Raw genomic sequence first — 15,525 nt, 5'->3', positions numbered from 1 at the left:
AAAGTAATGAAAGGTTACATGAACAATAAAAACTGGAGAAAGGGAACATGCCTATTCCAGCACAAACATGAAACCTGAGCAAACAGAGGAACCAAAGTTCAGGCTAACCATTTTCCTGCAATGTAAGTGCAAAGCGCATGATTTATGAAGAAGAAACACATCAATGGCTATCATGAACAAAAAAACCACTGAAAAATTGACCATTAATTCGGAGTCTTAAGCCATTACATCAGATATCTGAACTCTACAGCACTTCACTTTCTTAAGGAGTGCCCTTTCTACTCTTCTAGGATAGGCCACAAGAGCAAGTTTCTCAGCTATGAAATACGGAGTATATTTCTAATTTGGACATGTAAGAGCACAAAAAAGGGTATCAAGAATACGGTTCAGCAGAGGCTCAATGTTCCATGGCAGGTTTAGCTACTAAGCTATTCAGAGAAGTTTCAGTTGAGGTAAGGCTGCTCTGGGAATTCAGTATGCACAAGGCTTGTGTTTTCTGCATAGAAATAGCACTGTCTGCAGATTTGCTATCCTGCTGGGGATGACCATTAGACGGCCTCATGTCCGCTGCCGCCGGAATACTGCTGCAATGCGTTTCAGGCCCCTTGACTGCCTTTGGTTGAGCAAGTAGCTGGCTGGGATGCAGAGGCTGAGTGCTGACAGACTGTTGAACAGGCGGTTGTTCGTCATTGTAGTCAGACACACCAAGATCAGAGGCCAGATTAGCAAGTGCAATCTGCCATGACTTCTGCACAGCTGATGCGTCTTGTATGCCTTGTGGTGCCTGAGTTACTCCCTGTGTTGCCTGAGCTACTCGTGTGGAGCACTGACGAAGCTGTTGCATTCCAGCAGTACCAAACGATCCATTTGGAGCAGCCTGGGGATGTGGCATTGGCCGAACCTGCACAGACGCAGCAAGAGAACGCTGAGTGGAGAAACCCTGAATAAGGTTACCTCCTGGCAGTACCCTGCTTCCGGGTGCCGCTTGTACTGTCTGAACTGCACGCAGGGTTGCTGGATGCATTGGGGCATTGTTAAGAAGAGCAGGGTAAACATAGCCATTTGATGGTGTATAAACTGTAGGAACAGCCCCTGTTTTGCCTGAGATTTTTGGCGCAGGAGCTGATGCTTTTGCCAGATGGGCGGCTCTCCACGCATTCCGTGCAGCCATAGCAGATGGATGCATTTGTTGATTTTGGCTGAGATTACTTGCAACAGGAACTCTTCCGGTGGAAGGTTGGTTTACAGTTGTCCTCAAAGCAGATGGATGCAATTGTTGATTTCTGCTGACATTACTTGCGACAGGAACTCTTCCGGTGGAAGGTTGGTTTACCGTTGTCCTCAAAGCAGATGGATTCAGTTGTTGATTTTTGCTGACATTACTTGCAACAGGAACTCTTCCGGCGAAAGGTTGGTTTACACTTGTCCCCAAAGCAGATGGATGTCTTTGCTGATTTTGGCTGACATTACTTGCAACAGGAACCCTTGCCGCGGAAGGGTGGTTTACGGTTGTCCCCAAATGTGCATATGGTTGTGCAGCTGATACCTGATGCCCTGTAAATTGCTGAGAGGATGGTGTTGTTGAGCTTGAGAGAGACATTTTCTTGGCACCTTCACGCTTAGATGGTGGCATGCTCTTGCGTTTGAGTGACTGCCTCTGTTTCTTCCATTTTTCATCCTTATCCGTAGCATGGCAATGATCAGTAGGCATGGTACCTTTGCCCCACCAGGGGCATGGAGCACGAGAATCACAAACATAACAGTGGCACTGCATCAAGAAGAAAAGCAAAATATGGTAATGCATCCATGTTGGAACAATTGGCATTCAATACTGTTTCCATAACTTGATCAAATGAGAAGGCAAAGATTTGCATTCATTAACTAACCATGGTGCAATGATTTGCATGAGATCCAGTTCCAAAAGGCAATCTAGCACATAGATGACGTGGATGGGGGAAATCCCTGCATGCTACCTGAAAATAGAAGAGAATTATAAGACCACATGTCTTCTTCTAAAATTGGGAGCTTTGAGATGGCTCCTGGATGCCACATGGCCCAATAATTAACATGGTTAAAAAAATAACATATATTGCCATGACAATCAGTGGGGTACTTCCAGTTCCTTAAATAATCACCAGTTTCATCATCAGCAACTATAAGATATGGCAGTACGCATACACTACCAATATCCAGGGACCACTAAAGTCATCACCATGTAACAATATTATCCGGTTAGAGCCCACCAAATTGTATTTTACAATAGCAATCCATGGGGAACTCATCCCATGGAGGCCATCCATGATATCCAAAATAGGGAACAATACCACTGAAATGTAAGTAGTTTGGCCACCTTCCCCTAATAGCTTAAGCTTTTAAGTTGATTGATTGGTGCAGTAAACTAAATATTAATTATAGGACCCACAACTAATAGTGGGGGTCATGCATGAATGACAGTTATTACCAAATCAGAAGAGCCCTGGACGAGCAACAAAATAAATGTTTGGAATCAAGTAAACTTTGGCTTAGCAACTACTCCCTCCGTTCCTAAATATTTGTCTTTCTAGAGGTTTCAAATGGTGACTACATACGGAGCAAAATGAGTGAATCTACACTCTAAAATATGTATATACATCCGTATGTGGTGACCATTTGAAATCTCTAGAAAGACAAATATTTAGGAACGGAGGGAGTAGATTCCTATAAACAATTTACATACAACCGAAACAGAAATCTGCACTCGATAACTAGTCAATGCGACGCTGTGACGAACTGACAAAAAATCCTTTAATGATGATGACATATGACTCTAACAGCAACAGAAGGTCAACGCAATGACGTACGAACCGAAAAAAGTGATCTAACAAGACGACAACAACGTATGCGTTGAAACACAATAGCTGGTCAAATGCATGGCTTAGCAACTAAGATTCCTGAAACAAATTTATATGCAGGTGCGACAGAGATATTCACTGATCAGCCATTCAGCCTACTACATAAGAAGAGTTCCAGAATGTCAATAGGACCCATTCTGGCCAATAAGAAAGTTCCCAAAAGAAGTTGGTCGATGTGACGGATATTAGAACTGACGAAGCGATATCTAAAAATGTTGACGGCAATTTATGACTCAAAAAATAGCAATATGTATCTAACAGTGAAGAGGATAATGTATGATGACAAAGCAATATGTCAAATGACGAAGACGGCAATGTATGATCTGGAAGGCAATAGCTGGTCAATGCAACGCACATACAAACAGACAATGATGTACGAATCGGAACACGATGTGGTAACATGGAGGAATTTCAGTCAAGAAAGAAATCAGTACCTCCCCTTTCTCCGAAAGAACCTGCAAGTCTTCTTCTGCCCCATCTTTCCCAGGCTTCTCCTCCTTGACAACGACCAGGGGCTTGTCGGGGTCGCCGTCCAGGATCACGCAGTCGTCGTCGTCAGCAGCAGCCTTCTTGTCACCCTCCAGAGTGGACAAGAGCTCCTGTATCACCGCGGAGTCGTCTAAACCCTCGCCCAATCCAGTGAGGTCGTCGAGCAGGAGGCTGGAGGCCCACTCGAGGGCGTCGGCGGTCGGCTTGGCAGCAAAAGGACCCCCCTTCTCGTCGTCGTCCGAGATGATCTCGATGACAGCCCCCGCCGCGGGCCCCATGGTCCGCCCCCAAAACCCTCGACGAAATTCGCAGCAGAGCCGGAAAAGAAGACCGCGGCGGCCAATGAACCCTGCGAGCGAAACAGAGCAGAGCAGAGCAGGAGGCGATCAGCGGCGCGACGGGAAGATGCCGGGCTTGTTGAGCCAAGAAACAAAGAGGGTTTCTTGGACGAAAAAAAAAGACTCAATCTTGGTTCCGGGCAGAGGGAGATTTCGCCCCTGAAAAGGCAAGGCAGGGGTTTTAGTCTTACTTACAGCAGAGCAGAGCAGAGCAGGGGAAGACGAGGCGGCGCCCAATGCGGCGGCGGCGGGCGGGCGGGGGTGGCTCGGCCGCAATGCACCTGGAGAGAAACGAGCGAGCTGGAGGAGAGGGATGAGGAGGAAAGATTTAGCAAGATTTCTGCAGCTCCGCGGCCTCGATTGATCAAAGAAAGAAGCGAAGAGAGGGGCGGAGGGGAGCGGGGGGGTTTACCGTGGCGGCGAGGGGGGGAGAAGCGAAGCCGAAGCAACTGCCCGCTCGCTTTCGGGGAGATTGTGGTTGTTGCGCTGCGGCTGCACGCGCAGGGAGACCGGAGGCGGAGCGACTTGGGGTCGGGGCTCCGTGTGTCTAGTCGGAGGAGTCGTGCGTGCGTGGGACCCCCACTTTTATTAGGGAGAGAAGAGGGAGGCGGAGTGCGCGGTGATGTAACTATACCAGATCAATATACATGGTCACTAAAGTCATCATGAAGTGACAATACTATCCATTTAGAATCCGCCAAATAGATTTTGCAATAGGAATACATGGGGAACTCATCCCATGCAAGGGCATCCATGATATTCAAAATAGGGAATAGTATCACTGAAATTCAAGTAGTGTGGCTACCTTCCCTTAATATCTTAATCTTTAAGGTGAATGATTGGTGCACTAAACTAAAATATTATATAGAACCTACAACTAATAGTGGGGTCATGCATCAATGATAGTTATTACCAAATTAGAAGAGCAAAAGGTAATTGCACAAGGGCAACAAAATAAATATTTGGAATCAAGTAAACTTTGGCTTAGCAACTAGATGCCTATAAACAATCTAGATACAATCAAACAGAATCTGCACTCATTAGCCTACATAAAAAGAGCTCCAAATGTCAATAGGGCCCATTATTATCAATAGTTGGTCAATGCAAAACACATAAGAACTGACACAAAAAACCATTTAATGATGACGACAACAATGTATGACTCTAACAACAAGAGATGGTCAATGCAACGAACATATGAACCGACAAAAACATTATCTAATAAGATGATAACAATGTATGACTCTAACAGCAACACATGGTCAATGCAATGAACATAGGAAACGACAAAAACATTATATAAAAAGACATCAACAACGTATGACTCTAACAACAACAGATGGTCAATGCAACGAGTACAAAAACATTATCCAACAAGACGACAACAATAGATGGTCAATGCAACGAGTACAAAAACATTATCCAACAAGACGACAACAACATATGCGTCGGAACACGATAGTTGGTCAAATGAATGTCTTAGCAACTAAGATTTCTGCAAAAAAAATACATGCAAGTGCGACAGCGATGTTCACAGATCAATCTCCATAAAAAGAGTTCCAGAATGTCAAGACGACCGATTCTGGTCAACAGAAAGTTCCCAAAAGAAGTTGCTCAATGTGACGAAGCAATATCTAACAATGTTGAAGCCAATTTGTGACTTGAAGAGCAATATGTGTCTAACAATGAAGACGACAATGTATGATGACAAAGCGGCATGTCTAACGATGAAGACGACAATGTATGACCTAGAACACAATAGTTGGTCAATGCAGCAGCCATACAAACCACCTCTCGCTTTCGGGGCAGGAGAAGAGAAGGTGAAGCAATAGCCCCAACCTCCTCTCGCTTTCGGGGAGATTCTAGTTGTTGCTTTGTGCGTTTGCCTACGCGTACTCTGCACAGGGAGCCAGGTTGAGGGCGACCGGAACGACTGGGGCTTGTTTGGGGTTAGGGGTCCATGTATTCAGAAGGTGTCGTGCATGGGAATCCCCACTTTTATTAGATCTCGGCGCAGCAGTAGGAAGAGGGGAGGGGAATGTGCGGTGAATACGCTCTGTGTGCGTTTGTTGCTCCTTTTCCGGTTCGTGTGTACATGGAGACTTGAAGTGTGACACTTGCACTGCTATTTCCATTCTTTCGACGGCTTGACAAACGACAACCGGTGTGCACACTTTCTTTTTCTCTTCCTACATACACTAGGTTCTTATTTTTTGCAGGGTAATTATGTTTATTTTTTTCTTTTGGGAGGGTAGATTTTTGTGTACGCCTGCGTAGATGGGGACCCAGAGCGTGGCACTTGCGTTGCTACTTCCACTTTTCTCCGGCTTGGCAAATGGCAAGTGGGATGCACACTTTGTTTGTCTCCTCCAAGATTGTTATGTGTTTTTCTTTTGGGAGGGTAATTATGTTTATGTTTTTCTTTTGTGAGGTTAGATTTTTGTGTACGCCTACGTACATGGGGACCCAGAGCGTGGCACTTGCGTTGCTACTTCCACTTTTCTCTGGCTTGGCAAATGGCAAGTGGGATGCACACTTTCTTTGTCTCCTCCAAGATTGTTATGTGCTTCGTATTTGGGTAATTATGTTTATGTTTTTCCTTTGGGATTGTCGATCTTTTGTGTTATAACTACATGCATTATTACATTATTACATGTACAGAACCACGTAGCCTTTCGATTCTATCCGGTTCATGGGGCCTGCTGGTGATTCCTATGCTGGTGGCAGTGGCACACGTGTTTCTTTCCTTCTTTTCGAACGAGTCGGTGTTCCGTGATTCATTTTCCAACCTCATCTGGTTGGTTTTCTTTCTTATTTTTGCCACCACGTTGTGGCCCTTCGAGAAGGCGCGTCGAGTGTTTTCTCTGCCTTCCGCGAGAAAACAACACCCGACACTTCATCAACTGTAATGGTATCGAGGATGCAACAACATGCCGCCCTCCCCCCACCTCTCGCATCACCGGTGCGTCACCCTCCCACCATGTTATCCTCCTCGATGTCCATGAGAGGCAGTAGATTGTAGGCCCTGGACTTAGCGCCTCCCGGCTGCGAATCCAAAGTCCTAACGGCTTCCTCATGCATCCTTGGTTGGGTGGTTTCACGATATAAACATCACCTGTTGCACCTGCGACAAATCCTCTTCTTCCATCGAAATCCATTTCGTTTGCGAGTACTCACTACAAGTTTGTTCACAATCCAGCATTTGCATCTACTCAGTGGATCCATAATAGTTGACAATACTATACCCTCTTGACTATGGTTTAAGAAAAGGAGCACATACCTATGGAAGATGAATACTTGGGCAACTCTTCCCATGGAAGGACATCCATGATATTTAAAATAGGGAACAATTTATATCACTGAAATGCAAATAGTATGGCTACATTCCCTTAATAGCTTAATCTTTATGGTGAATGACTGGTGCACTAAACTAGATAGTATAGCACCCCATAACTAATAATGGAGTCATGGATCAGTAACGGTTATCATTACCAAATCATAAGAGCAAAACATAATTGGACAAGAGCAATGAAATAAACTTTTGGAATCAAGTAAACTTTGGCTTAGATTACCCATAATGGGAGTAACATAACTGGTAACATCACACATATCTAGGCAAAATATATGATGTGGCAAGTAAGAGGCATGTTATAATATGCTAGTATGTTACTCACACTATGAGTAACATCACACGTACCAAGACAAGATGAGTCTACAACCTAATAAATGAAGTGTTTCATGACACCACACATGTTATTCCCCACTATAGAGATAGTAATATAGACTAGTAACATATGAATGTTAATTAGTAGTCTAAGTTACTCCCCACTATAGGCAGTCTTAGCAACCAGATTCCTATTAATAATTTACATGCAACCAAATAGAAATCTGCACTGATTGGCATACATAAAGAGCTCCAAATGTTAATACGGCCCATTCTTTTCAATATATGGCCAATGCAACATAGGTATGAACGGAAAAACATTCATTTAATGATGACGACAAGAACGTATGACCCAACAACAATAGATGGTCAATGCAACGAACATACGAACTGACAAAAACATTATTGAACAAGATGACAACAACGTATGACTCTAACAAGAATAGATGGTCAATGCAATGAACACATGGATCAACAAAAAATTATCTACCAAGACAACAACATTTTATGATTCGAAACACAATAGGTGCTCAACTGTAGGGCTTACCAACCAAGATTTCTGCAACAAATTTATATCCGATCAAGACAAAGATGTTCATAGACCAGCCTACATAAAAAGATTACTAGAATGTCAATAGGACCCATTCTTGTCAATAAAACAGCTACCCTGAAAAAGTTAAGTCAATGTGACACATATTAGAACCAAAGAAGCGATATCTAACAATGTTGACGGCAATTAGTAACTCAAATAGCAATATGTGTCTAGCAATGTATGATGATAAGGTAATATGTCTAACGATGAAGGTGACAACGTATGACCTAGACCACAATATCTGGTCAATGCAATGCCCATACAAGCCTCCTCTTGCTTTCGGGACATGGGATGAGAAGGTGAAGGCGAAGCAACTGCCCCAACTTCCTCTCGCTTTGGGGGACATTCTAGTTGTTGCACTACGTGCTTGCCTACACGTACTCCACACATGGAGCCAGGGTGAGGGAGACCGGAATGACTTGGGGCTTTCTTGGGGTCGGGGGCCCGTGTAGTCGGAGGGAGTCGTGCATGGGATCCCCCAGTTTTATTAGACCTCGTCGCGGCAGGAGGAAGAGGGGAGGGGAGGGCGCAGTGAATACACTTTGTGTGCGTTCGTTGCCCGTTTTCCAGCGCGAGCGTACATGGGGATGCAGAACATGGCACGTGCACTTTTATTTCCCTTCTTTTGATGGTTAATAAACGACAACTGTGTGCACACTTTCTTTTTATCTTCCTACACACACTAGGTTCTTTTTTGCATGGTAATTATGTTATTGTTTTTTTTCTTTTGTGAGGGTAGATTTTTGTGTGTTAACTACATTATCACGGGCAAGAAACCACGTGACCTTCAATTCTCTTCGATTTGAGGGTTCTGGTGGTGATTCTTGGTAGGCGTGTTTCTTTACTTCTCTTTGTATGCAGCGGTGTTCTGAGATTTATTTTCCCACCTTTGCTCAGTTTTCTTTCTTCTTTTTTGCCACAACATCATGACCCTTCAAGAATGTGCGCCAAGCGTTTTCTACCCCCCAAGGAAACAACAGCCATTGCGTTGTTATTTCCTTTCTTTGTCGGCTTGACAAATGGCAAGTGGTATTCACACTTTCTTTTATATCTTCCTATGTTCTTATGTATTTTTGCCGGGTAAACATGTTTAATTTGCTTCTGGGATTGTAGATTTTTGTGTGATTACTACATTATTACATCACATGTACAAAACCGCGTAACCTTTCAATTCTCTTCGACTTTAGGGGTCTGCTGCCTTTCTGTGCTGTTGACACGTGTTTCTTTGCTTATCTTCGGTACATATTGGTGTCCTGAGATTTGTTTTCCTCACAGTGTCATGACCCTTCAAGAAGGCACGCCAATGTTGTCTCCGCCTTCCACAAGGAAATAATGGTGGGAACGCATCAACAATAATAGAGGCCACAACAATACGCCACCCTCTCCTCCGTGTACTTTCCCCCGACCTCTCATAGCTCCGACAAGTTTCACTCCCACCACATTATCTTCCTCGCTATCCATGGGTGTTAGGGAACTGCTGGCCCTAGATCTAGTGGCTCCTGTCTACGAACTTAGAGTCCCCATGGCTTCCTCGTCTATCCTTGGTTGGGTGATTTCACGGATACAACGTCACCTGTTGCAGCGGCAACAAATCCTCTTCTTCCATCAGAATCAACAATGACAGTGAGTAAAGACTACATGTTTGATTTCAATCCAACATTTTCATCTTTTTTCTAAAAGAAGAAATACCCCCAACCTCCGCATCTCTTGATGCCAACATCCATATCCAACATTTGCATCTACTAACTGGAAGCATAATAATCGACGATACCATGGCCCTCTTGAGTATGATTTTAGAGAAGGAGCACATGTCCATGGAAGATGAATACTTGTGTGCACACTTACTTTAGAAGTATAAAAGAATTTAGTCTATCCTTCCTTTAATTTATACTTACATTTTATTAATTTTTTGCTATCTTTGTTCCTTCATCCCCACCGATACAGCCACCGGCTTGCCATCCTCCACCGGTTTAACATCAGGCGACGAAAATGCTCGGATTCAACGGGCGCCACCATCATTGGGTCTATGGGATTGGGCACGGGCTCTAATGCCAGCGACATGGAGTCTTCATCATCGTACTTAGTTGGCCGGATGCGCTTCTTCGCGGCCTCCTCCTCACGTTCACTTGGAACATTCGGGCGCCATTGCCTCCCGCGGCAGCTAGGTTGGGGCCAACATGCATGCAGAGGTTAGCGGCCTAAGATCTTTTGAAAGAAGTAGAGAGTATCTGATACGTCTCCAACGTATCTACAATTTTTTATTGTTCCATGATGTTATATTATCATTCTTGGATGTTTTTAAATCATTTTATAGAAACTTTATATCATTTTTTGGACTAACCTATTAACATAGTGCCCAGTGCCCAGTGCTACTTGCTATTTTTTGCTTGTTTTTTACATCACGGAAAATCAATACTAAACGGAGTCCAAATGCAGCAAAACTTTTTGGAGAATTTTTATGGACTAGAAGGAACAACTTGGGCCAAAGAAATACCAGAGGGGTGCACCGAGGGGGCACAACCCACCTGGGCGCGCCTGGGGGCCCAGGTGCGCCCTGGTGGGTTGTGCCCAACTCGGTGTCCTCCCGCACCGCCTCTTCGCCCTATAAATACCCAAATATTCCAAAAACCCTAGGAGAGTCGATGAAACACAATTCCAGCCGCCGCAAGTTCTAGAACCATGAGATTCAATCTAGACATCATCACGGAGGGGTTCATCATCCTCATTGGTGCCTCTCCGATGATGCGTGGGTAGTTCATTATAGACCTACGTGTCCGTAGGCAATAGCTAGATGGCTTCCTCTCTCTCTTTTGATTCTCAATACAATGGTCTCTTGGAGATCTATTTGGTGTAACTCTTTTTTGCGGTGTGTTTATTGGAATCCGATGAACTTTGAGTTTATGATCAAATATATTTTATCCATGGAAGTTATTTGAGTTTTTATCTCTTATATGCATGATTATTTATAGCCTCGTATTTCTTCTTCGAATCTTTGGTTTAGTTAGGCTAGCTAGATCGATTTTTCTTGCCATGGGAAGAGGTGCTTTGTGATGGGTTTGGTCGTGCGATGTTCTTTCCCAGTGACAGAAGGGGCAGCAAGACACGTGTTGATCATTACAATTAAGGATAACAAGATGGGGTATATTCCTACATGAATAGATCTTGTCTACAACATGTCATTGTTCTTATAGCATTACTCCGTTTCTCCATGAACTTAATACACTAGATGCATGCTGGATAGCAGTTGATGTGTGGAGTATTAGTAGTAGATGCAGGCAGGAGTTTGTCTACTAATCTTGGACGTGATGCCTATATATTGATCATTGCCTGGATATCGTCATAATTATTTGAGGTTCTATCAATTGCCCAACAGTAATTTGTTTACCCACCGCGTGCTTTTTCTTGAGAGAAGCCACTAGTGAAATCTACGGCCCCCGGGTCTATTCTTTATCATATTTGCTTTTCGATCTATTATTTTCCTTCAAGATCTATTTTTATTTGCTTCTATTTTCAGATCTATTATTCTAAAAACTCAAAAATACCTTGCTGCACTTTTTATTTGTGTCTTTTATTTCGCGTTTATTCGAGATCTATTTATCCAGTCTATACAATTTTTATCCCGTCAACTTGGCAAATTCCTACGCCGTTACCCGTAAGAGGGATTGACAACCCCTCATAAGCGTCGGGTTGCAAATATTTGTTCTTTGTGTGCAGGTATCGTTTATATAGTGTTGCTTGGTTCTCCTACTGGATTGATACCTTGGTTTCATAACTAAGGGAAATACCTACCGTAGTTGTGCTGCATCATCCCTTCCTCTTTGGGGAAATACCGACGTAGTTCAAGTGACATCGGTATCGTCTAGGTTGCAGGTCATGCGCATGATTTGCATGAGGTCGGAGGACTTTGGCGTATGTGAGCTATCGGGCAGCCCGAACGACTCCCTTCCCACCATCACTCCTTGCTACTCAGACGATGTCCTCACCTCAATCATTCCTCACATAGCAAAAGCAGAACACCTACTTAGAACAAACATGCTCAACAACTATAATAAAACCATAAATCACGTGTTGCACAAAGCTAGAAATTTTGGTGGCGAACAAAGTTTACATATTCGAGTGGTGGTATCTTGGAATGGGTGGAAAGAAGCCACAAATGTTGAGAAAATAGGGAAAATGAATGGGAGGAAGAAACAATAAACTCACTAGATGGTAAGCTTATTCATCCTAAAATGAGGAAAATGAAATAGTTGGATGAAAACGATGTCACTTGCATTGATATTTCCTTTTTTACTATCTTGATAAGTGGTATGCACACTTTCTCGTCCAACTAGGTCTCAGTGTGCATTTTTTAGGATCGTATGTTTTTGTGTTATAACTACACGTGCCATGTTGTCTTCTCCCTCGACTTCTCAGAACATCAACACACCACCCTCTGTGCCATGTTGTCTTCCCCGATGTCCATAGGAATTAGCGGCTAAAATAGATCCAACATTGCCCGCCCTCCCAACTACGGGATCCAGAGTCCCCATGGCTTCATCATCCATCCTTGATTGGGTGGTTTCAAAGATACAATATCACCTATTACACTATCGTGAAATCCTCTTCTTCCATCGTATCAACATTGCAGATGAATATTGATTTCAATCCAACATTTTCATCTACTAGTGGATGCATAATAATTGATGATACTAAGCCCATTTTTAGTATGCTTTAGAAGAGCACATAACTATGGATGAAAAATACTTGTGTCTACACTTTTTCAGAAGTATTTACAAAAACAAGTCTATACTTTATTTAATATTATTTTAACTTGTTACCAATCATAAGTGTTATCTTTTTTTCTTCATCCTCACCAGTGCTGCCGTCGGCACGTTGCCCACCATCGATTTGACCGCAGGCGGTGAGAAAGCCCCAGGCTCATCGAGCGCGACTAACACTGTTTCCATTGCACTTTGGCCATATGCACCAATGCCAATGACGTGGAGCCTTCGTCACCATATATAGATAGTTGGTCGGCCACGCTTCTTCGCATCCTCCTCCTTGTGTTCACCTAGAACGTCGGCACAACATTCCCTCCTATGGCAGCCGCGCCGGGTCCAACAGGCATGTTGAGGCTTGATAGCAAGTTGGGCTTACCGAATGTAGTAGGCAATGCACATGCTCTACATGGGGCCGGAGGACAGTGGCGTCAACAGGCTGTTGGCAACCCAAGCGGCTCCCTTCTAGCCATCCCTCCTCACTGCTCGGACGCCGCCCTCACCTCCATCATTCCTCAAAGATCTTAAGAAGGGATCCTACCCAGAACAAACATGCTCATCAACTATAAGAAAATCATAAACCCCATATTATAAAATCTTGGTGGTTGTATATTGGAATTGGGGGGTGGGGACTACAAATGTCAGGAAAATGGGGACAATAAAAATAAAATTTAAGGAAGAAATGATAAACTCACTAAATGGTGAGTTTATTAATCCTAAAATGGGTGGAAATGTAATAGTAGGAAGAAACAATATCACTTGCATTGCTATTTCCTTTCTTTGACTTGCTTGACAAGTGGTATGCACACTTTTTCATCCTAGGTTCTCATGCGCATATTTGCTATTACTACATACATTGTTACATGTACTAAACTGCATAGCCTTTCAATCCTCTCTGATTTTTTGGTTTGCTAGTGATTTATATGCCGCTGACATGTGTGTTTCTTTAATTCTATTTGTACGTATGAGATTTTGACTGGTCTTCTTATATTGTTTTCTCACCTTTAGTCATTTTTTCTCTTTTCTCACCATGTAATGTGACTGTTCAAGAAGGCACACCAAACACTTTCTCATCCTTCTGAAATTAATTTAAAAAGGAAACATCAACAATACATCAGTAGTAATAACAACAACGACGCATAACCATGTAGCCTTCTCCTCCGTGTCCTCTCCCCCGACCTTTGAAAACACTACCACACCACCCTCTCCACCACATTGTCTTCCTTGATGTCCATGGGAGTCCACAACCTTCCGTCCCTAGACCTAATGCCACCCGCCATCTTGACTACAGGATCTAGAGTTTCCATAGCTTCCACCTCCTCCATGGATGGGTGGTTTCAAGGATACAATGCCAAATATTGCACCATCGGCAAACCCACGTCTTCCTTTGGAATGAAAATCGTAGGTGAGTACCGACTACATGTTTGATTTCAATCCAACATTTGCAACTATGAGTGGATGCATAATAATTGACGATACTACACGCTTTTGAGTATGCATTTAGGAAATAAGGAGCACATACCTATGGAGATAAATACTGGCATCTACACATTTTTTATAAGCAACTAAAAAGATCAGCCTATACTTCCTTCATTTTTCTTTTTACTTGAGACTGATCAAAGTTTCCTATCCAGTTTTTTTTCATACCCACCAGTGCCACTGTCGGCACACCGTCTACCGCTTGGACGCACTCTCACCTCCATCATTCCTCATAGAGCAGAAGCAGATATCCTGCATAGTACAAACATGCTCAGCAACTAAAGAAAATCTTAACCCATGTTGCACGAAGCTCAAAATCTTGAGAGCGAACTTAGGTTTCAGCTTTGAGTGGTGGTATCCTACGATGGGTAGGAAAAACGAATAATGTATGGAAAATGAAAAAATCAAAATAAAATGAGAGGAAGAAACGGTAAACTCACTAGATGGCGAGTTTATTCATCCTAAAATGTAAAAAGGGAAATGGTGGGAAGAAACGATGACACATGCATTGCAATTTCCTTGTTTGACCAGCTACACAAGTGCTATGCACACTTTCTCTTCCTCAATCCTGGTGTGCATGTTTAGATAATGTAGGTTATTATGCTATAATTACACACATTGTTATGTGTATTAAACCATGTAGCCTTTCAAGTTTTTTTGTTTTTAGGGCCGCTAGCAATTTTTATGCTGACGACACGTTAGTTTCTTTAGTTCTCTTGGTAACATACGTGATTTCGACCGGTCTTCACTGACTTTTTTCATACCTTCAATATTTGTTTTTTCACACCACGTAATGTGATCCTTCGAGAAAGACCAAACATCGCCCGCCCTTCCTGCCGCGGGATCCAAAGTTGGCTTCATCATACATCCCCGAACTAGGAATGGTTCTGGGCAAGAAATTCCTTGGGGTTTGGTTGTGCGAAGGCTTGGGTTGGATATCTCAGACAAGTTCTCAATTCCATGGTAATGTAGAAGTTTGGTTTTGCTGGTAATGGGATTTATTCCATGCTCGAGTTGTGGCAGCTTGGCTTGTGCGCTCCTCATTCTCCATCAGTCCACAACCGTGGCGCTGGCCAAATGTTATGGCTTGGACTTCGGCAGCACTCAGCTCGGAAGAGTAGAGGGAGGGGATTGTAAAGGTCCATGACTAAACATGGACGAGGGGACGGCCGGGCTGACTAGCAAGTGATGGCTACTGGTAGTAGAAAAACAGCTACTACAAAATGGGGACGACGTCTAATATTGTTGGAAATTTTGTTGACTCAACATAGCATTTTCCCCTAGTAGTTCACATCTATTTTCAGTTTGCATCTTT

The 15,525-nt window shown here is 43.3% G+C and overlaps 1 protein-coding gene across 1 annotated transcript; it reads right to left on the bottom strand.

The window, feature by feature from the left end:
• Nucleotides 1–213: 213 nt before the first annotated feature.
• LOC125507574 lies at nt 214–3,658 on the bottom strand. The gene is made up of 3 exons (XM_048672117.1): nt 3,326–3,658; nt 1,887–1,973; nt 214–1,768 (listed from the first exon to the last, which is right to left on the bottom strand). The coding sequence occupies exons 1-3, from the start codon at nt 3,656–3,658 to the stop codon at nt 398–400; spliced, it is 1,791 nt and encodes a 596-aa protein (XP_048528074.1). The 3' UTR covers nt 214–397.
• Nucleotides 3,659–15,525: the final 11,867 nt, after the last annotated feature.

This window comes from Triticum urartu, chromosome 5 (assembly GCF_003073215.2).
Source record: "Triticum urartu cultivar G1812 chromosome 5, Tu2.1, whole genome shotgun sequence".
Lineage (NCBI taxonomy): Eukaryota > Viridiplantae > Streptophyta > Magnoliopsida > Poales > Poaceae > Triticum > Triticum urartu.
This window is presented reverse-complemented; position numbering and strand designations above follow the sequence as displayed.